General features: G+C 38.8%; 1 protein-coding gene across 2 annotated transcripts in view; it reads left to right on the forward strand.

Moving 5' to 3' along the window:
* MYO1B (myosin IB) overlaps positions 1 to 22979 on the forward strand; it is a 95487-nt gene that overhangs the window by 13645 nt on the left and 58863 nt on the right. For both annotated transcript variants that reach the window (XM_009995243.1, XM_009995244.1), the window contains exons 2-3: positions 1218 to 1333; positions 20123 to 20217. In XM_009995243.1, coding sequence (XP_009993545.1) covers positions 1218 to 1333; positions 20123 to 20217 — 211 coding nt within the window. The remainder of the gene's footprint in view (positions 1 to 1217; positions 1334 to 20122; positions 20218 to 22979) is intronic.

Consider the following 22979-nt stretch of genomic DNA (forward strand, 5'->3'; position numbering starts at 1 on the left):
GAACCTGTTGGTGAGTAACTTGGCCTCCTTGTACCTGTTCCATTTAAATGTGCATATTACAGCACTTCTCTTTAAGAAAAACTTGGAGAAATCCAAATAGTAGTTGCAAAGTGCTAAGGTGTCAATGTAAATAAGCTATTTAAAATCACAGATCTGTGGTAAAAGCCATTTTTCTTCTCTTGTTGTTACTAGCAAATGTAATCCAAATAACGGGAACCTGTGGCTTTTGTGTACAGCCTTCACATCTCTCAGGGAGTTAATGGTTTTGGAAAACTGCATTTCAACAGGTGTTATTTATTTCATGGTTATGGAAAGAGATGCCAAGCACTGGGGGTTTCATTAACCTTTGATCAGTGTCTGCAGGCTGGGTGGACTGGGGTTTTGGGATCTTTTACCACTGGGGTGTATTTGGATGCAGCCCTTGCAGCTGGCAGGAGATGTAGAGGGCTGTGGGGCACCCAGCAGCAGACTTGATGAAGGCAGGTTAATTGTGCTGACATGGTAATCATGGCATTGGTCTTCATTCCGCTTGGTAGTGAGCGGGACCCATCAGAGAAATCCAACAAAGGACTCCACTTTCCAAGGGTAACAGCAAATATGTTTAGAATCTGGAAATTAAAAGTATGCTTCATGTCTGCTGAGGAACCATGGCAGGACTTCAGCTGACTTGGATCCCGACAGTAGATCTCTCCTTTGACAAAAACCTGTCAGAGGCTGTTAGCTTCTCAGGCTCCTTTGCTGTGAAGCTCTTCTGTGCCCAAAGCTTTGAAGAGATGTCATGAAGCTCCTCCTCGGGTGAGGGAGTGTGGTCCAACGCCAGCCTTTCCTTTATGCGGTTTTGTGTGAGTGCCCATGGGCTGCGGCAAAGCTCGTGTTACATTTGCCATGCAGATGGAGTTGGTTCTTCAAGAACATGTGTGTCCATTTCCCTTTCCCTCCCCCAACGGAATTAGTCACAGAAATATTGTACAGTTGGACTTTCTTTTAATAAATGTTCATAAGAGGCTTTTTTAAATGTAGAAATTACTACTTGATACCCAACAGTGATCAAGATTTATAAGGTGTTTCAGAATGCATGTCATTGTTTACTCATTGCTACAGTTCAGTTTGTTGTGTGTTTATTTTTGCATGATTATTAAATGGGAGAATGATTTAGAAGCAGCAAAAGTATGTTAAAAAGAAAAATCCATGATAATTTTTTTCTTTTCCTTCAACAGACATACATTGGCAGTGTGGTGATATCAATAAATCCCTACAGATCTCTACCCATTTATACTCCAGAGAAAGTGGAGGAATACAGAAACAGAAACTTTTATGAGCTCAGTCCTCACATGTAAGTACAGTGAAGTTTTCATTTTCAGATGGTACCAGCTCTCTTTCACCAAAACGTCTGTGTTGATTATAAGCAAACAAAACAAAAAACATGCTACCACTCCCCCAAAGTGAATTTTTATTACTTCATCCTTATTTTAAAGAGAAGTTGAGATGAGTTACTCTTTCTGATTCATGTATTTAAACGATGGTGTGTGCAGTTAAGAACATTTTCCTGTCATTGTTAGCTGTAACCTTTTTTACTCTATTGTAAGGAAGTAGTCTGGTTTTGAGGAAATCTGTTTCTTTCAAAGTCCACATTACTTTGTGAGAGCCTCCAGGTGTTAAAAAAGCTTGAGTTGTATAATGTTACTTTTGATATCTGAAACTCTTGCTTTCTCTTTCCACAATGCAAAGGCTGAAATAATTCCTCATGATGAATGCAGAAACATACTGGATATGTCTGCATGGTAACTGTAGGAAAATAAAAGCTCAGTCTCCTCTCTGCTGGGTGGAAATGTGCGGGTTCTGAGAGGGCAGCTGGAGTGCCATAAATGTATCATGCAAGTTTTAAGGCTAAAATATTTAGAATATATGCAGATATCTAATACTGCAAAATATGTTTTGCATGTGATATAAATTCCAAATAAAAATTTAAGAATAGAAGGCTGGGAAGCAGATATAATCTCTTATTCTGACTTTCATTCACTTTCTGTAATTCCTCTACAGAGATGCATATTGCACAGAGTCAAAGGCCCTGCCTTGTGGTCATAGAGAACTGACACAACCCATATTATTTGGGCCTAGCCAGAGATATTGAGGGTAATGGGACATGGTTAAGCCCTGTCTGTAACAGGACAGGACTTTGATCACAGGTGTGTGGGTGGTATGGCTGAAAATTAGACACCTTGTCTTCAGGGTCCGTATGTTGCAGTAATTGTTTTACCTTGTTGGACATGGTAGTGGTGAGATTGAAGCCAGTTGTTCCCTTCCTGGGATAGAGAAGTGTTTCCAGTGTTGTGGGATTGCCACCTAACTTTGCAGTCACATATTCAGGAGACTGACTAGAGTGATCAGCAATTGAGTAAGTACCTAAATATGGCCATAGGTTGATGCATCTTCCTTCAGTGTTAGGTTTTAGGATTAAGTAAAATATGTGTGGAAAGAGTTCTGGAAGTTATTTTGTTCTGGTTAGATTTTTGCTTTCACACTGTATCTGTAACTTTTCCAGATACATTGACTGAAATGCAGCTGGCCAGTTAATCAGATCAAATAAACTTCTGGTAGTTCTTGGTCCTCTTGGATCTGAACTGTGTTCAGGTTTTTTTTCTTCACGGTATTGTTTAGCAAGCACAATTTCTTGCTAAATTAACACAGTTGCTTGCTAAAAGAACTTTCTGCTCTGCTAACTTCATTCAACTGCATAACATTTCCTGTCATATGATGGAGGATTTTAAAAATAAAATCTGAGAGCTATAGTTTGACATTCTGAAAGTCAGTACTATGTACTTGGTTACATGTTGAATCAAGTACATAGGAATATATTGATCTTCCCATTTTTGCATCTCCCTTAAGAGGTAGTTTTCCAGAATGAACAGTCATTCTTGTATGTATCTTAACTTGGTAGGAAAATGTTTCATAAACATCCTTCATCACTATTGACAATAATTGTATGGTCAGGTTGCCATCTCAGACCAAGAACTTCTGGAACCCAAACACTAGAATTCCACTTAAAGAGTAATACTTTGAAGTGAGAAACTTCTTTCAGGAGATCTTGACTGTGTGATTGTGATAGATTTTTCCATGCAAGTTTCGATAGAGTGCCAGGTCATGAAAAGTGTAAGATTACTTTTGTCTGGGACAGATATGATCCCTCCACAAATTTGCTTTATTTTTTGTTACTTCCGTATGAAATTTTTGTGTTCTGAGACCTGCTCAGTAGAGAACATATAATAAAAAATACAGGATTATGTTATAATCTTTGTTATGGTTTATTCTACAGATACAGTGTTCTATTTTCAAACTGTGGAAGTATAAAAATGATCTTACCTTATGGTGACCTTGCCTTTCTTACCACCAGTCTATAGATGCTTATGAGAACTGCAGAATCAGGAGAATCACCTTTGTCTCTGCTAAACTTGGTAAACTTCTTCCCATCTTGAAAAGATATTTTAAAATGCTGTAGGTGTCTAAAATAAGGGCTGTGTAGGCTGCCTTATGCCATCCCTGGCAAGCCTAAACAACCTTTCATCCCCTTTAAAACACAGTGCCTTGTGCTGTAGCCTAAGGATTCCTGCCAGTCAGGTATTCACTCTGTGAACGTAAGAGTCGGTACTTGAGGGCTGTTTAATAGGCAATGAGGTGAGCTTACCAGGTGACCCTAAGGTCCTGCTGCAGCCCAGCCCAGACTGATCACTAACAGGGTGCTTACCTACCACACTGCTCAGTACAGCCAGCAACTGGCTTTGGAACAGAGCTGGCATCATCCCAACCCTGGAACTTGCAGGTAATTCTAGGGCTGACTAATTTTGGGAGTAGCAGGCCACCGTTGAAAGCAGGGTTCCAGGCATATCTGGGGAGCTTGCTGTGCTTCCACAGAGACCTTGCAATCTTCAAGGTATATATTTTTTTTAGCTGCTCAGGAACTTTAATGAAGAGATGCTGTGAGAGAAATTACAAGTTGTGGTATTGCTTCTGACTCGGGGGTAAAAAAAACCCCATGCTGATTTGCAGAGATGTACTTAGGGTTTTTTTGATGTGTAAATCTCCACTGAGTCATGACCTCTTCAGAGGAATTGATTGTGGGTAAGTCAATTGCACCATTCAAGTATCCTTTAGGAAAAGACTTTTGGTTCCTGTTGTGTGATCCTGAGCAAAGCAAAACTCTTGACCATTTATAAGGAAACTAATGACAGTGACCTAGAAAGTGTGTTTAGAAAGAAAAGTATACACAGTGTGTTTCTTATTTCAGCATCTCCTTTGTACTAACATCAATCTAATTATTTTGCTAGTTCTAGCCAGAAAAATGCAAACAATTTATTGTGAAAATTTTGTATCAATGGTTTGGTTTGAGGTTACTCTAGAAACCAGGTCTGAATGGCACAAAACCTCTTCTGTCAGAAATAAATGTGCTGTCACCTGTTGGCCTGATAACTCATATGCTCTAAGGTCTGTCGTTTTGGAAAGAACTGTCAGGTTTGGGAATTCCAATTTTTAAGTGTCAGTGTCTCTGGAGCAGACTGCATGGGACCTTCCCAGAGCTCCAGCTCCGTGTGGGAGCTCCTGGGAAATAAGGAATCTAAATCTTGTTTTAGTTATTTTCCAGTATTTTTGTATGACCTTCTGTCTATGCTCGGGGTATGTGCAAGTGTTTCAATGTGATGGATTGGTAGAGGGAGGATGTGCTTGAGAATACCACCTGTCCTGGTAGAACAGCAGGTTTGGTGAGCAAAGGAAAACAGAAGGAAAAGAGAAGTATATAACAACATGAAGGAAATCCATAACTAGAGGTATTTTTCTATATATGGGCACTGAAGGAAACATATACCCATGACAGTGAAAAATCTGTTCATGTGTTTTCTTAACCCTCCTCTGAAAGCTGAGGGAGTGAGCACCTAGTCATGTGCACTGTTTCCTCAAGAGTGTCTGCAAGAGCGACTGACGCTCTCAGTGATGCTCGTTAATACTTAATTGCAGCCTGTGGGCAGGCTTTTGTTTTTTAATGTTCTTTGGAAATGACAGAGTAAGGCCATGAACACATTTTGAATGGACAGCCAAAGTGGATTTCTGTGAGAAAGTTCCTGGTCAGGTGATTTTGGATAGCGTTATCGCTGACAAAATTTAATCAAAGATAAATTATTTTAATAGTTAATTCTTCTCTAAACACACCACTGTTGTTGTGGCACCATATAATGAAGTATTACTTTTCTAGGTCTCCTGGTGTGCTTGTTTTCATAGTCTGTGGCTATTTGCATAGCTCTAATAGGAAGTTTACCAAGATTTTAATTTTTGTTGTTGTTTTCAATGTTTTGTTAATCTTGCTAGTTTTGTCTTTATCTCCAAGGCAGGATCAAACTTGTCTCTGACTTGACAGGGCAGAGTATGATATAATGGTGTTAAAACAGTTTGCTGCTTGATTTGTGCAGTCCTTACACTTCTGTTCTTTCAGTTGATGTAATTACTCTTTCAGTTGATGTAATTGCTGTTCTCCTTAATATGTGGGTAAACTAGACATGAGAGAGAACCAAGGTGTCCATCTTGCTAATTTACATCGACTTCCACCAGTGACAAGTAGCCTGTCGTGCCATTTATTTGTAACCTTCATGCAGTATCACTTTTCTACCAGAAACAGATTTGCTTTACGGGATTGCAGAGTAGGTGCTTTCTTGCATTCCCTGACTTAACTGCTGGCTCCTGGCTCCTCACAGCTCTGTCTCTGGGAGCTAGGGTGGCTTGTGGCTTTTTGCTCTCCTTCATGTTCTGAGACGTCTTACCTGCTGGCTTTAGAAGAGAATCTTGGATTATTTTAAGTTGGGGAACAAAACAGAAAGTGGCAATTGTCCTGCTAATGACAAGCTACCAGCAAATAAGATTCAGAACCAACATGCACTTTTTTAGCTATGCACTGAAGTACTTATGATGAATAACCAGGGCAGCAGGAAGGTATCTGGAGAAGGCTTTTACCAGTCAACTATTGCATTCTGCTTATTCAATTTTGCTGTATATTTTATTTACTTGTTATTAGTTCTTTTAAGTCAAATACTTCTGAAGAGATGGTAGTTTTTCATTGAAAGCTTTCAAATTTAGAGAGACTTAAACTTTTGTAGGCAACTCCTAAAAACCTGATGCCTCTTAAAATGCAAGAACGAGGAACTTATGTTCCCCATTTCAATGATCATCAATTGTCCCATCATATTGGGGCAAATAATTATCCTGCAGATATCAGCAATTACTCTGATAATACATATAATTTGTTGTTTCAAGTGTTGAGACAGTGTTAGCAGTGAATATAGAAGTTACATTTTTGCTTCTGTTTATTTTTTTGTGTGTGTTTGTTTCTGGTATTCCATGCTTGCATGTCTTGTGAAACACCAAGGTTACAGTAAGTCTTTTTTCTCCTTGATTTAAAGCAAATATTTTTGTCTGAAGGCCATGAGAAAGCCCCAGCTATGAAGGGTAGTTTTTGCCTATATGTAAAACTAAGCTTTTCCCTATAGGTAGCAGAGTTTTAAGATACACAGTAACTCTATTTGTTCAGGAAGGGGACTGGGGTGAGAGCCTGTGTTGTAGTTTAGTGTCCTTCATTGCCCCAGTATGTTTCTTGTAACGTTTCGTTTTCAGTTTGTCCTTTCCTCTTCAACTGCTTTCATTTGGAGGCAGGGGAGCTGGGTGGTTTTTGTGTTTTGTTGGGGTTTTTAAAATCCCTTACGGTTTTGTTCACCTTGCAGTATCCCCTTTTACTTGTTATTCTTAATAACTCCCCACTTCTCCAGACACTCAGTTTTTGAACTTGTTAATGTGACTTAGCAGAGTGTCTCTTTCAGAGGAGTTTTATAGTGGAGGGAAGATGATCACTTCAGAGGTTAGTTGGCAAAATGAACTGCTGGGCAAGGAGGGAACATCCATGGCTGACAGAAATAATAAATTCCAATTAGGGAGGACTGCCAGTACCTAATTGTTAAACCCATGATAGGAATTAGTTGAAAGGGATTAAAAAAGAGCGCGACAAAACAACAAACCTACAGAGAATACTGAAGTCTTATTTTGGAGGAGGTCAGGGTTATTAGTCTCTTAACCTCTATAGTGAAGCAGTACTGGATATGGTGTATCCATGAGTGTAAATCCTTCAAGTGTAGAGATGACAAGGGCCTCACATTGCTTCAAGAGTCAGGAGGACTTCATGCCTGAGAAGAGCCTCTTCAGTTGCAGGCTGCTGGCACAACAGCCATGCGATGCAAATTTTCCTAAACTTCACATTTGGTAAGACACCTCAGAAATCCTGAGAAAAAAACAGAGTTTGGAGGAAGACAGTTGTGATGTGGCCATGTTGAAATGTCTGTCTGATTCTCTGAGGAGCATTTTGGAAGTGATTTGTGAGCTTGAAGGCTTGAGTACGAAGAAAGGTTTCTCTCATGCAACAATAAATTTAGCTTTTTCCTGAAATTTGGGCAGGGTTATTTTAGTAGGTTTGGGTAGCACACAATGCAGCCATCAGTGCTTCAGAAACAAATATAGTCTTAGTAACAAGAACAGTAGTTGCTTGTTTGCTGCTGATAGTACAGTGCATGAAATTTTCTAATAATGCATAATAATAATACACAAATTGATTTAGAGGAGGACATATGGTTATAAGGAGGCTCAAAAAAAATGCACCCAACATCCAAGAAGTATAAACAGCCCAGAAAAGCAGTGCATAGATGAATATTGGGCTTTATTTTAATTATGAAAATAGTCTGAACTGACATTTAGACTGGATTCCAAAGTTCACTGGAATAAGCCTTTCCACTGATCCTCAAGTAGTGCTGCCTAAATTAAGAAATGAAAAGGTCCTTTAAATTTTTTGTATATGGCACTGGTGCAGTCATTGTTCTGTAAGTGTCTGGGACATAAGATTACCAATGTGAGAACACAGAATGCTGTGTGTAGCCACAGAGCTGTAGCACAGGTGAGGTGGAGATGCCAGAGCTGCCTGCACAGAGGCTCACTCAGACATCAGGTGGTCTGGAGTCCAGGTGTTTTTTTGTGCTATTTTGGCATTTAAACACTTCCTAGGCTAGGAAAGAGTATATCTAGACTACAGGGGATATAAAAAGCTTTAAAACAAAACTATCCCCCAAAATACTCCAGGAGGCAGAGAGGGACTCTGCCTCTCTGCTCTTGCCCTCCAGCATCTCTCTGTCCCAGAAGCTACAGCAGCATATAGTACATGATAAAAATGTTTAAAAGCACCAGGTCAGCTGGCTCCCATACAATTTCAATATCCACAGCGATAACAGTTGGCAATACTGTCAGTCACAGCTCCAGAATTTTCACTGCCAGAGGCTTCCCTCTCTGGGCAGGACCCACCTGCCTCTGTCAGGATCTCGTTTGGAGACCTGTGTTAGGCCCAGCCAATATTCACATGACCAGTGCACTTTTTGAAGAAGCTTGCAAAAAACCACAAGAATTTGGTACCTTTAAAACATAGTAAGTTTGTAGGGGAAACATTTAGCTCAAGATCCATTCCAGATGCTTCTGGAAATCTATAATCGTCGTCATGGTGTATGAAGGAAAACAATCTCGGGACAGCCTTCATGAATTAACTGCTGGCTTAGAGCCTTAACAAAATATCTTTGTTGTCAGAACTGGTTTCAAATATTTACTCATACCTCTGTACACAGCATAGTTTCACATTTGACTTCAGTCATGTTGGGGATCAGAAATAAAACGTTTTAGTTATCTTTGACAATCCCTCCTTTTTTTTTTTTTGCATATGAGTGTGCTATATAGTCTGTTTGCAAAGGTAAAAAAGTTTGGGGTTTGGCTAGATTGTTTGAGCAAAGATAATTTAAAAAAAAAGTCTTAATATATGTTGCATATTTGGAGGTGTGTGTTGATACTCTGGTAGTCTAAACTAGTGGTAACTTTTTTGCCAGATCCCATTTCTCTCATTTTCCTGGAACTGGAATTTTCTGGCTAACGTTCATATTATGTCATTGATATTTTTAGTACATAAAATGCTGAGAGTTTTTAAAAAAATAATATTCTCATTGTCACATAAAGTAGAATCTCCCTAATTCACACAGAGGGCTTGGGAATCCATTCAGTATTACTACATTTTGTGAATGAAGTGGGTACTTCATTAAGTAAAGGACTTGCAGTGATTTTGCAGATTGGTAATGTAGTTCTCTGAATCTATCAATACATAACTGCTCATTGTCTTTTCTTAACATTTCAAATAGTTCCCCTTCCAGCGCTTCGTTTCTATGTCTGGGCTAGAACTAAACCCAGCCTTTTTTGTGCTGCTTAGCAGAATGAAGTTTTTCCGATTAGAAAATTGACTGATGGTGTGGTAGGACTTGGAAATAGAAGCATTTTTGAATGCTTCATGCAGCTTTAAATGTAACTTGATTTTTTTAAAAGGGTTGATACCTGAATTTTTTTTTTAAATTAGAATTCTGGGATTTTTTGCAAATAGAAAAGAATAAGTACTTAGAAGGAGACACTATTATGTTTCACTTCTTAAATAAGACTTGAAAAGTGAGGGCAGGTAGAGGCTCTTTCAGAAATGAGAGAAATCCCATTTTATACATGATGTGTACATGGAGCAGAATTTTCATTATGCCTTTCCTGATCTGGCAGCATGGTGCTCTCTTATGATCTGGGATTTCAAATTGCAATTAAGAACAGCTGTCGTCCTCTCACTCGAAGTGTCTCATTGTGTTTAATGGCTGTCTTTTCTTTCTTTTTTTTCTTTCTTCTTTTTTCTTTTAGCAATTTATAACACACCAGGAAATGCCCATCTGCTATGCTAGGAGTCTTTGTCATGATTTTAGATACAGCGTAAACAAGCCTAATGTTTAAAGACTTCAAGAAACTTTGTAAAATTCCAGCTTTTGTACTACCTTTAGAGGCAGAACATTTTTCATTCAGTCTCTTTTTACTGGCAACTTCATGCAAAAGGCTCCTGTTTCTTCAGCTTTGGGTACATTATGGTTTATGTAGTTTGGGTTATTAAAGATAAACTTTTTCATGTTATGAATCAGGAAATACACAGTCCTAATATTTACTGTCTAGCACACTGAATAATCTGTTACTTATGTTTTGAATAGATAAGAGAGCTGGGACTGGGGTTTACAAACAGAGCTCTAAACTACAAAGACAGTTCAGCTATGGTCATTTCAGCAAATTAGTTTAAATCTGCATTTTTTCTTCTATACACAGCTTCCTTTTATGTACTACAGAGATGATTTTTAGTTGCTAAAGCTAGTGGAGTTCAAACTGCAACTGGTCATAATTGCTGCAAGATGATTTCTAGAGAGGATGTATCCACAGGACAAAAAATGTGTGCAGCTGACATCCTCCTTGAGCACCAGCAGACTTACCAAGGATGTAGTTGTTGAAATACACTGTCCCTGGAAGTAGTCCCTGTGGGCTGGACTGAAGCCTGGTGTTGGAGCAATCTGAAGGCAGCTTTTAATTTCTTGCTTTGACCAGTCATGGAAAGAAAATTTTTGGATACATATCCACAAATCCCATGCAAAATTTGAGCAAATGCCATTTTATAGACTGAATGGGCTTGTTGCCTTGATGTTGTACCTGAGCAAACAAGCTCTCAGAAGCTCAGATAAGCTTTAGTGCCTACTTAGTCCAGGGATTCATGAGAGGTACTTTATAAGGAAAAGAGAGCTTGGAAGCAAAAAGTAAGTTGCATAAGGCTTCTTCCTAACTTCCTTACCAACTACTTGTTTTGCTGAGAGTACTTGAGAGTTACATGGAAAACAGAAGAATTCTGTAACTCCTCCAAGTAGCAGCATACCTATGTAGTTACATAGGGTTGATGTTGCCCATCAGATGTTTTCTGGATAACTGAATTACTTTTATTTAATGTTGTCACTGTTGTCTCTGATAATGTTGTGGGCAGCTGCATGCTAGCTTTTGCATTACAGAGTCTAGATTTCAAATCTGATGAATAGCAACTTACTTTAGCTTATCTATGAGGATGTGCTAAGACTCCGCTTTCTCCAATATTGTAATATGAGCTTAGTGGAGTGCTTGGCATTTTTTCTGGTGGCAAATTGTGTTGCCTTCCAGTGCACTCTATTGCACTAACACATGGCTGATGTTTCTTTACCCAGCCAGAGCTATGAAGTCACTCCAAGACGCATCTTTTTATATGAGATGCTCTCCCTTAGGTAGATGCAGCATACTGGACTTTAGCTGTGTAACAGTACACCGTTGCCTGTTAGAGGAGACCTCTGAAAACATGTCCCTTTTCTGTGAGGTGAGTATGTGAAGCTGGGAACTTCCCTGTTCATCTTCCTCTGAGTTCTGGAACACATTTAGTTACTTAAAAATGAAGGAATATGTTTATTTTTCATTTTCCAGTTGGCAGAGTAGAGCAAGCTTGTCAGAGACAGCATTGCTACTTTTGCAATAAAATTGTTTTCAGTCCCTGCATGAGCACATGGCAGCAATGCACACTTCTTGTGGAAGCCAAATCTTGACTTGCATTTCCTCTGCCCTTACAGCATCAGGAGGACACTACTTACTTCTGACTTCAGGGTGATGCTTCTTAAGGCTTCAAATAAAATCATGGCTTTCTTTTTGCTAAGCAGGAGTACATTTTTTGAGGCAGCAACATGGAACATTCCTTGTTTCCTAAACATTTTTCCATGTGAAACCATAAGAGCAGCACTCCCCTCTCCTCTGCCTCAGGAAGACTCCCAACCAGTACAGCCCTATAGTGGTTTTGTTTGTGAGATAAGTTGTTGACATTTGTACATGGAGCATCTGTGCTGTGCTGCTGGTTTGAACAAGCTCAAACTGTATGGCTCCAAAATAGATCCCATTTAAAAACTAAATTAAAAAAGAAAAAAATGAAAAAAAAAAAAGAAGTGACTAACAGTATATTCCTGTCTGTGCAAGAAAACCCAAGCTTTAAGAATCATTGTTCCTCTAATAGGGTTATAGAATCCTGTCTTCTGAGTATTTCACTTAACCTGTACTCTGGGCCTGTTTTTTCTGAAATAGCTCTGGATAATTCTAAGGACCTGTGTTTAGCCACAGTCAGTGTTTTAAGAAGGAGGAATAATTGTTTCTCAGTGTTTTATTTTTATGTAATACGTGTTATGCTTAGGCACTTAAGTCAAGATGAATTACAGTTTTATTGGAGGAGTTTACTTTTAGTGTGCTATTCACATGGTGCAGCAGCACATTCAAAGCCTGGCTTGTTCTGCAGAAAAAGATTTCTTTTATGTGAAATCTGGTCAAAGCTGACGTGAACTGAACATGTGTTTGACCAGTAAACTTCCCTAATTTTCAGACACATGCATTGCAGAAACCAATTCAATTTTCTGTAAAACATTGACAGTCTGGGTATTTCAGTGCAGAAAGGGAATGGCAGCTTTCCCTTGCTCCCTGTTTTCCTCCCTGTCCCGCCAGCCTCTCCTTTCCAAACATTTGAAAGAGTTGAGAGGTGCAATTCAAATCTGCTAATATGTAGATGAAATAGCAAACTGGGACTTCAAACATTGTGTGTCCTCTACTTAAACTCTGACAGAAGCCAAGCAAGGAGAATCAGTTTACACCTCTTTTTCCTTACGGTCCTTGTTCAGCTGTCTGACCCCTTGCTACTCCATTTGAACTGGGGAGAAATGTGTTTGTTAGTGGCATAAATGCTAATTTTTACAAGCCCAGCCTCAGAGGCTGCAAAGCTTCAGAAGGTCCCTGGTGAAACACAAGTCTCTCACCAGTGGCATTTCTGGCGTGCGATGAAGCTGCTTCCCTTGCAGGTGGCTGCAGCTTGTTTGGTGTAGTCAGGCAGTCCAAGGAAAAGCATGGAGCTTCTGGCACAAAATATGGCTACCAGAAAGGTTCACTGTATACTTTTGCACTAAAACCACTGGTTGTCTCTTTTAGGCAGTCACTAAATCAAGCATGCAAGTGCTGATTTGTCTTGGGAAATAAGCTACATCTTATTAAATATGGTTTTTAATAAAACAATAGAGAACACTTATACTTTCCTTCAAGGATATCATAGCCCAATAAAGTTGTTATTTTTGTAAACAGAAATGCCTTTTCCCCCAAGAAACTGAAACCCTTGTGGTGCAAGTTGTAGCAGACTGATTTGCTGTGGGTCTGTGAGAGGCCCAGCTGTGTCCACCTTTGTGGCTGTGTTCGGTAACAGCCTGGTATGTGGGGTGAGAGACTCTTTGGGTTCCAAACTCATGAGGTTAATGCTGTGCCTGGAAAATGGGAGTTACCTATTGGGCTGAGTATTAGTATGGGTGAGGAGGTGATGGTTACATGACATCCAGCTGGCTGATGTCATGTCAAGGGGGAATCCAAGCCAAGCTACTCTTCTGAAAAGCTCATGGAAATATTTTTACTTTTTTGTTTGCTTTTTCCATTTTGCTTATGTATACATTTACTTCAGCAGCTCCAAATAGGCGAGTTGACTATTTTAATTCCTTTCTTTAGGAAAACCAGGTCAGGAGTTGCACTTGTTGTTTGTCTGCAGCTGCAGGTGTTTATGGTGTGTACAGCTGGTGCTGGTCCCCATTAACTTGTGGGGTTTGCCAAGTTCAGTTTGGTATGCCTGAGTGGCCTTCACATGGTTAACGCATGTTGCCAGGACAGGAGACTGACCCCTCTGTGCTGCCACCATGATATATTCCTTTGGAGGACCTAACCTTGGATCTATGCACAGGTCACGCTCCTGACAGTCCTCTGGGTGGATTTCACTGCCGGTTGTTGGATGTGATGTGGACTCCCCCTTACTGGGGTTGATAGTTTGCTAAAATTTAGAGGGAGAATTTATTTTACAGTCTGGTTGAGAAAGTGGCATGATCATCTTCAGCTTCAGAGAGCCTGTTTTCTACCAGTTGAAGGAAAATAAAGCAACAGCTGGGTCACAGGCTCCTGGTAAAAGGCATTTTATCATACTAATGTGCAGCTCTAAAGTTGCCTTAGATGTTGTTGAAATAAGCAGAAAATCTGGCTGCATTTTTGGCTTTTGTGTACAGTGCTGGGGAGGAGACCACTGTTTGTTTTCAAAAAGTTAGATTCTTCTGGACTGTTGGTCAGTAAAAAGGAAGTGATAACTGATTAAGCCTCCTGTTTGCTTGGAGGGGGAATGTGTGCCATCCTACAAGAGGGAAAAGGATCGGGGACAGACTGGGCTGTGGTGGGCTGGGAGGTGGTGCAGGCACAGCACTTGGGGAAGAAGCACTGGCTCCACCTCTCTGTATGGAGGTTTCTGAGGCAAAGTCCATTGGGCATATCTGAAATCTGCTTCATCCTCACAGAGACAGTTTCAGAAAGAACATTTTCTTCTTTTTGCCCAGACCTCAGAATATTGGCCTGAATCAACTCTTCTGCTGAACCTGCCATGTGTATATGAACATCAGAGGGTATATCCAGGAGTCTACTGAACAGAAAATAAATCACTCTGGCTTAATCTTAGCCTGTCTTTTAAAGTGTTTTTACTCTTGAAAATCAAGAGTGGCTTTGTCTGTCCTCTTCCTGCTCTCTTCCTCTCTCTCCCTTTTCTTCCATAAATTACAGCTGCTTCTTACAAATGAAATGGGCTGATTAACACAGCTTTGGGCTTTATTCTGCACCTAGTAATGCCACAGTTGCTGCTGGGAATAACAAAGTGGGGAAGCATCTGCAGGAGGGACCCTTCTGCTGTGTGTATTGGCCACCTAGTACTGTTGAGAACACAGGTTTCTGTGCTCACTGGGAACATAAAATTGGAGACTATCAATAAGAGGAAAGGCTTTCCATCTGTCTTAGCACACCTCTTTATCCTGGTATTTAAACTAGTTTTATTTTTTTCCTGATTGGCTTTCAAAGAGCAGCTGCTTGCCTGTGGAGGTCTGTCCTAGCCCATGCTCCAGCCATGTAGCTGTGGCTTTATTCCCTCCAGTGACAGGCTAATCAGCCTTTTCTTTTCAAGTCCGTCAAAGTGCTGAACAGGAGACAGCTTGTAATTATGGAAAATGGGAGTACACTTTTTATCCTTAGGGCAATTAGATGAAATGATTCTGCACTATGAGCTAATACTATAAATAATCTCTTATGATTGTTTTTCCTGAATGGTGAATTTTCCACTGGGCTTCAGTGGGCAGGGGGAAAATGTATAGCAAATAGTGATGATTTAGGAAGCAATTTATAGAACGTGCTTCCACTGTTCCTAGCTCAGACTATTGGGAAATTTTATACCCAAACAAACTGGGACTCTGATGTTTTCCTAATGTTTGCTGTTACCCTGTTACAGAGCACTTCTATGCATTCAGAAAGAAAGGGAAGGAACTTAAATGATGCTCTTAATTAAACTTGAAAGAATTAATATAAAATACATTTAATGTAAAATTTACATTAAAAATATATGTAGAATTCACATTTTACTACTGTTCTATATAGTCTTTGATAAGCACTGACTTCTCATATCCTGCCTAGTGTGTTTAGACACAGTTGAGCTGAAAAGAAGCGCTACCAGATTCTGCTTCGTGAGGAAATGGCACAGCAGAGAGGTTTTCTTAATTTCCTTAGAAGTAAAAAAGGAGTTGGCAGCTGAAAGCCAAAATTGAGTAACAGATGTTTTAAAAGGGGGACCGACACTAGTCAGAGAAGATGGGTTGAAGGGAATTAACTCACTTAGTGCATGAGAAAAGCAATTGGAGGGAGTTTAAGATAGTGCTAACTAATTGCCATTAACTGACTATGCCAAGGGAAATGACAGGAGGGCAGAAGTATTGATAGCTGGCAAATGCTGATTCTTGTGATTTAAAGGAAGAAGGTAGCAAAAGAGAAGAGCTGCTCCTGTGAGCTCAATTTTTGACAACAAGAGCAGAGTTTTTTATCCCTGGTGTAACTGTGGGTGCAATCTGGAGTGTGCAGATGAAATGCTAGGAGTTGGTGCTCGTTTTGGGGTGAGTGGGAATCTTGTGTCTGTCTATTCCTGACCCCAGGGGTTTTGTCAGAGCATAGAGATGCTGTTGTGCTGCTTAAAATTGCTGGAGCCCTTTGGAAATTCCCCTTGGAGGCCTGTTTGTTCTTTCCCTTTGTTAGATTTTTTTGGGCTAGGTTTTTGTGACAGCTCTGGCCATCTGGAGTTATGTGGCTGAAAAAGCTGTGCTATAAAAAAGCAGAGCCTTCTTATTGAGCTAGGTGTGGGTGGTGTTTCAATTCAAATTGCTTCTATACTTAAGTCTTAGCTAAAAGAGAACTCCAGTAAATATTTCTGTGTTTATTGTGGTAGGAAAATGTCATCTTCTTTCATGAAAACCTAAAAATCAAAGGAGAGTTTATTATAAGGTATGGTAAGTGACACTGCTGACACACTCACCAGCTAATTCAGAACACATGGCTTATAACTGCTTTTTAAACTACAAACTATTCTAAAATTTTACTTAAGCTCCATAATTGTGAGGTGGCTCAAAGAGTGGTATGTGATTTAAACCTATAGTTGCAAACGTGGACTTTACAGAGCTGTATTTCTTATTGTTTCTAAAAGGAAAAGAAGGATTCTTTGTGGTCTACAGATCTCTAAAATGTGTTAAACTGAAAGGACCTTAAATAAAGTTATTTTACACGTTTGTCACAAATAGGGAATAGCAGGAAATTATATTTTTGGAAAAAGTAGAGTTTTAACCAAAAGACTAAAAGTTTGAGAGGTTTGGGGTTTTTTATTGCAAAGACAAAGGCAATAATAGATAGGAAGGACTGAGAGGTCTAATGGTGTGCCATGAAAGTCAACATGACAAATGAATAGATCTGTCTTTTCTTTGAGAAAAAGATCTTTGTTCAGGCTCTGACATTAAAGTGTCTGATGCTGTTTATGCGATGCCAGGAAGACAAATCTTAGTTATTTAAATACACTCTTGGTTATGCCTACTCCAAGTGAATTGTTGGAGCAGTACTTGCAATGTCAGAGGTAAATTTTAGAACATTTTTATTAGGTAACTCTTTATAAGCATGTACACAAAACTTTTGAAATGAGCCAACTTATTTTTTTCTTTTGTTTGTAGTAGATAGTAATTGATATATTTGTGAAGCATTAGGTTTTGCTGGATTGTGTAGAAAGTTGTAGAAAATGATAAGGTATGCCAGGCATCTCTGACTAGATAGGATAAACCCAGAAATCATAAATACTCTCTTCAACTTCAGAGGTCTTGTTGCAGAGTTAGACTCTCAGTTTCTCTGCTGAGGGAGGAGAAAAAGCATGCTTTGGTGTATTTTTACTGTGCAGTGCAGGCAGAGTTAATAAATACATCAAGCACTAAAATATATTTTGACAGGGGCTGTTGGGAAACTAAAGTTCAGTGTATTAGGAAAGATGAATGGTTACTAAGCTGATTAACTCATAACTCAGTCTATCAAGAGAGAGAATACTTTCTCTGTGCTGGATGTTGACTTCATTTTCCGGTGTGAAACTACTGCCAAGAAAGTTGTTTCAACAGTGAAGTACTAGTTGATGGCTGAGATTGTTTGAAAGACAGCAGGGAGAGAATGAGCCATCCAGTCTGTAAGTTTGAAAAGTATTTCAAAGTTGTACCTTCCTGCTGAAAGCCAGTTTCCTGAAAGAAACCCGTGGAAACCATGGCATTAGTATTAATGTTTTCTCATCTGGCCCATGAATGCTCACTGCAGTTTTATTTCTTTCCTCTTCATCCTCCTGCCTTTTTTTTTTTTTTTTAAATTCTTCTTGCAAAAAGGAATGTAACCTGTGCTGAAATAAGCTTTTCTGAGTGCCAAGCATTGTACTCTTCAATTTAAAAGTATATTTGCAGCAGTGTTCAACAAATATTATTAGTTTCCTAAATATGTCCTGTAAGACTCTGGTAAAGTGTTATTGCTACTGTAGTTAGAATTCCAAACAGTAAAGTGGATGCCAGAAATTCTGTCATGGTCTCTCAGCAGCAGCAGAATTTATTTATTAATTTATTTATTTATTTATTTTTGGTTACTTCTCCAGCATGTTGGCCACATCACAAATCGACTTTGTTGTAATGATAGAAACATTACAGCTTGCTACTTTTTTGTAAGCACATTTTCACCTCCAGTTGAACTACTGAGTTCAAGTGCTTCAATCACCACAGCAGTATTTAGTTTTTAGAGATCAGTCTTCATTTGGGTTCAATGGTAAATGTATCAAAAGGAGTTAGTAACTTTCGATTGTGATTGTGAAGTGGGTGGCCCAACCATCTATGCAGAGAGAAGAAATCTAATTTAGTGCCTTGAATGTAGGAGAAAGGCAGTGAGAGACAGAGCCCTGGGCTGGTTACACAGCTCTGCAGGGAGGTCGCACAGTTCCTGTGCTGCAGGAGAGGAGAGGACAGGAGGGGAGGGACACACGGGGAGGAATCAATGACATGACCAGCATTGGCAGACACTAGAGAAGGAGGGGAGGGTGTGATTATTTAGTAGTAGAGGAGCCACAAGATATTTAATTTACCTGTTTTCCAGCCTTTTCAGAATACCACTCAGTATTCAGGTCTCTTGCAGGGTGGGTGTGCTGATAACATGTTGGTACCATAAACACAAGTGAGAGAGCAAAACCAAAACCCAAATAAGTAAATATAAGATGAGTCTCATACTGATGAGGGATGAGGAGGTATAAATGGTGTTGCACATGCATTTGTTGATTAAATTGGGGTAAATGTGCCATGTTCTCCATACATATTTTGGGGGAGAGAAGCCAGGAAGGAACTCTGAGCTGTGGGATGGTGGTAGCAGAAAGTATGAAATAATTTGAGTGGATAAAGGTTTAATATTTGAAGCTGCAGCAACAGGAGCCTCTAGAAAAGGCTCCGTCTGGCTCTCACTACTTCCACTGTGCTGTCCATGCCACCCCTGACCAGTTTCATGACAAAGAGCTTGCTTATTTGTGAAGAGGCTGTGGTTGCCTGCAAAAGCACTATATGGCTACATTATTCAAAACAAATCAATCTGTTTGTAGTTACCAGTTAAATGCAAAGCTCCTGAACTGTCATAGAATAAAGAATCAAGTTTCTGAAAGGCGCATTGAACCTGCCATGATTATGTATTTTATCTTGACTTGAGAGTTCATTTCTCTTTTTCATGTATGGTTTGTTCACTGTAAATAGTAATCAATATCCACTTTTAAGTACATACAGTCATATTTTACTAGGTGCAGTAATGTTACAGAGCTCTTGGTCTGTTGAAGGACTGTTTATTTCATGTAAAAATATGCTGTGTTTGGTTATCAGTTTTTCTTTAAGTTGTGTAATGAAAGTATACCTTTTTTTCAGATACTACTTGCTGAAGTTTTCCCAAAGGATTCTAATGTTCAGATAGTCCTTTATTCCATGAACTTAAAAATGCAGTTGAAACAAAATCAATATTAGTCTCTCAAAATTACTACTAAAGAAAGCTAAATATAATAGCATCTACATTTCCCCAAAAGACATGTTGCTGCATGGCAACAAAGCACATCTGGATTCAAATTGCAGCCCAGTCGTTGCAGAGTCATTGTGTTCTGAGCTCCATGGAAAAACTGTTTTGGTACAGGAAAGCTGTTGATGCTTTAGTTTTGCTATATGACATCACCCTTCCTGAGTTAAGAACACACATACTGAGAACACTCCTTATTTATGCAAAAGTTCAGCAATACCCAAATGCAAAGGTTCTGTGATATCTTCATACTTTTCAGAGTAGAATTTGCAGCTTATGGTCTTGTTAGCACTTAGGATTCTCCTTTTTGCTTTTTCTTAAATCTCTTCAGACAGAACATGTCTTGCTGATGTATTGGTATCTTGTTTAATAAAGGATATGACTTCTTGTTCAGTGAAGAACACTGTAAATTTCCTATACATTTTTTAATTTATTTTGATCTTATCTTTAGAAAAAACTTAGGGATTATGCTTGTGTGTTCCTGGAGAAAGTCTAAATAAGCCACTGAGAGAAAAGTATCCATTTTTGCTTCTGTTGTTTTTTATGTTCTGAAAAGTAAATGCTTCCACTTTTTAAAAATTATTATTATTATTATTTTTATTCCTCTGCCTGGATGTGAGGGACAGATTGTAGTAGTTAGTGTTGGCACTTGTTCTGACTGATTTTCAATTGACTCTTTCTTACTTTGCAGCTTTGCTCTGTCAGATGAAGCATACAGATCTTTAAGGGACCAGGACAAAGACCAGTGCATTCTTATTACAGGAGAGAGTGGAGCTGGAAAAACAGGTAAGAAGCAGTTTTGTTCTTATTTAAAAATATTCAAAGTTATTCAGAGCCTTACCCAGTGATGCTAGAGTTTGTAGGAGCTGAGTTACCAGTATCTTTTTGTGTTTGGTGAATGCAGAAAATGAATGCTGTCGTGCATATTGCTGTAGGGGTGAGCTTATATAAACTAGTGCTTTTTCCCATTGTCACCACTGATGTGTTAAGGCAGTATCCTCATCAGTATGCAAAGTCATGCTAAAGTTATGCTGGTTTGTGGTAGTGTTGTAAGGGCCAGAAATTTAGGCTCTCCCTCTCGGAAAACATGAAGACAGAAAGCTGTTAGTCTTCTAGATGGGAAGACAATCTTTTGATACTTTTGCATGTCTTTTATTAAATATATACATTTAAACAGGATGATGCCATTCATCCAAGGAAAGTAAATAATGGTAAGTAGCTGATTAGTTTGGAAATTTCATCAGTCTCTTGCATGCTGTGCTCAGCTGCAATTCCAAGATTGGTTTGTGTACCAGAGCAGAGTGTTTCTCAGGCAAAGCTGAAATTGCCTTGAAAATCATTGCTGATTTTTCAACTCAAATGATAGAAATTGAGTGAGGATTGCATAACTGTAGACCTTAAAAAAGAAAGAAGCCAGTTATTTTCTGAAATAACAATTTAAAACTAAGGTAGCTTGTGAAAGACACAGCATGTAGGAATGCATACATCTGTTTCCATGTAATTTAAGAGATTTTTTCCTTTGAATCTGAGAAAATGTGGAGCTTTGTATGCATATACTGAGCAAGACTTAAAGTGGGTAACAAGAAGTTGCTTTCCAAGCCTTTTGTGAAAATGTAGTCTTCATCTTTTTCTTCTGAGTAGTGGCATCCAACTGAGAAGTCATGAAATCTTGTAATAGAATCCTTTTTTTCAGTTCAGTAACACAAAAACATGTGTGTGCTCATTTAAAGTGTATATTTAAATAAACAAGTTCTTACTAATCTGATTTTTAGGGCTTCTCTTGAGGAGTTCAAACATTAGAAAGAAGTTCTGTACTGGTATTGTTTGATGTCTTAATTTCTCTGGGAACTCCAAATTACCAAGCACCTCACACAATTGACTTCCACCTTGTGTTTATTTATTCAGTTGAAAAGTGTAGCAGTGGTTGAGTTTCTGAACTTTTCTCTTTGTAGAGAATATTCTGGTACATTCAGATTTTTGTAGAGATGTTGATGGTTCTGTTATTTTCCTAGTCATATTTGGCATAATATGAAATGCTCCCTGATAAAGGTAAGTACAGAATAACGTAGGGTTTGAAATTCAATTCAATATTCAACTCAGAATCTGTGCTGTTCTCTAGTGTTTGATGTAACCTCTGTTGCTGAAAATGGAGCTATTAGCTGAGAAGTCAGGTTTCCATATCAAAAAGGGTGAGGGGGGATGAGGGAGTGGACAGGGGAAGAAGTTCCTGGAGTTGAGGAAACAAAATTGTAATTACAGAACCTATGTAAGTGTGGTTGAGATGTTTGGTAGCCACAATGTTTGACATGTTTGGGTTGGAAGAATTGAAACTGACTTCTCATCAATTGGGTTTGGGTTTTTTTCCTTCCAATTTTGCTCTTATTTCACCAAATATTTATATTGCTAATCAATAGTAACTTCGTGCAAGAAAACATGATAGGTTACCAGAATAGGTGGTGTATTTAAATGTTTTTTAGATGTTAAGGTGATCATTCCCTTTCTGGTGTCTTCATTGCATCAGAGTTCCTAACAGAATAAAGAGCCTTTATTTCAATGATGTACAAAGCCTATACTGAAGCCATTGTGTCTTAATGCATATTATTTTTATAATACCTTGTTTGCTGTTTCAGTTTTTCTCTCAGTGATTGAGTAGCTCCACTAAAAGATGTTACTGTTTTAGGAAAGATTTCAAATAAAGTAATTTGGTGATTCCAAGCTCTGAAGGGAATAGGCTCTTAAGAATGAGAGCTGGGTTCAAGGTGCAGTTATAGGAGACAGGAGGCCTTACAGACACACCTGTAGCTCATCTCCTTGCTTGTTTGCTTCCTGTATTGCATGTTTGCTCAGCTTTCTCTACAATATGGGGTGGTAATTAATTATTAGCAAACACATTTGATTAAATAGGACAGAATAATTATCAAGGGATAAATTGTTGTTGGTCAGTTCTTTCCTGAAATGAAACCCTTAAATTTGTAAAAGATCTCTGAAGAACGAGGAGTGGGGGTTTTATGACCAACCACTGTGTTGATAGGAATTCTGGGTTTAGTAATTATGGTGTATATTACCTGACAATGCCTCAAATTTCACTATTTTGCATTGTACTAAACAGCATGGACTCTGTTTATAAGCAGAATCCTCTTTCAGCTGCTCTTTGTCCTGACCAGCAAAAACATAAGGGTTGGCTGGATTATGGAATATTTTTTTCTGTTTGTATATTGACACCCATATGAACCCAACTTTGAAAGTCCAAAAATGGTTCTGGACTTTGTTAAAAGTTTGTGTATCTTCACATTAGTTTCACTGTTTGAATGAAAGCTTTGCTTTTTCTATTCATTATACTTCAAAACGGCCTGCCTGGTGTTTTCTGATGTTGCAATCTACTTGCAGTGTACTTTAGAGCTGTAATTACACATGTATAGTCTTGTAAATTTGCACTTGTGTTATTGTGTATCTGCTGATACAAACTGATTGATTTTTCCGTCTTGAAACTGCTTGGGCCTATTTTTTTCAGGCTAGACTAAAGCACTTCTAAGGTGTCAGCTAGTGAT

This window comes from Chaetura pelagica, unplaced genomic scaffold (assembly GCF_000747805.2).
Source record: "Chaetura pelagica isolate M959 unplaced genomic scaffold, ChaPel_1.0 scaffold33, whole genome shotgun sequence".
Taxonomy (NCBI): Eukaryota; Metazoa; Chordata; class Aves; order Apodiformes; family Apodidae; genus Chaetura; species Chaetura pelagica.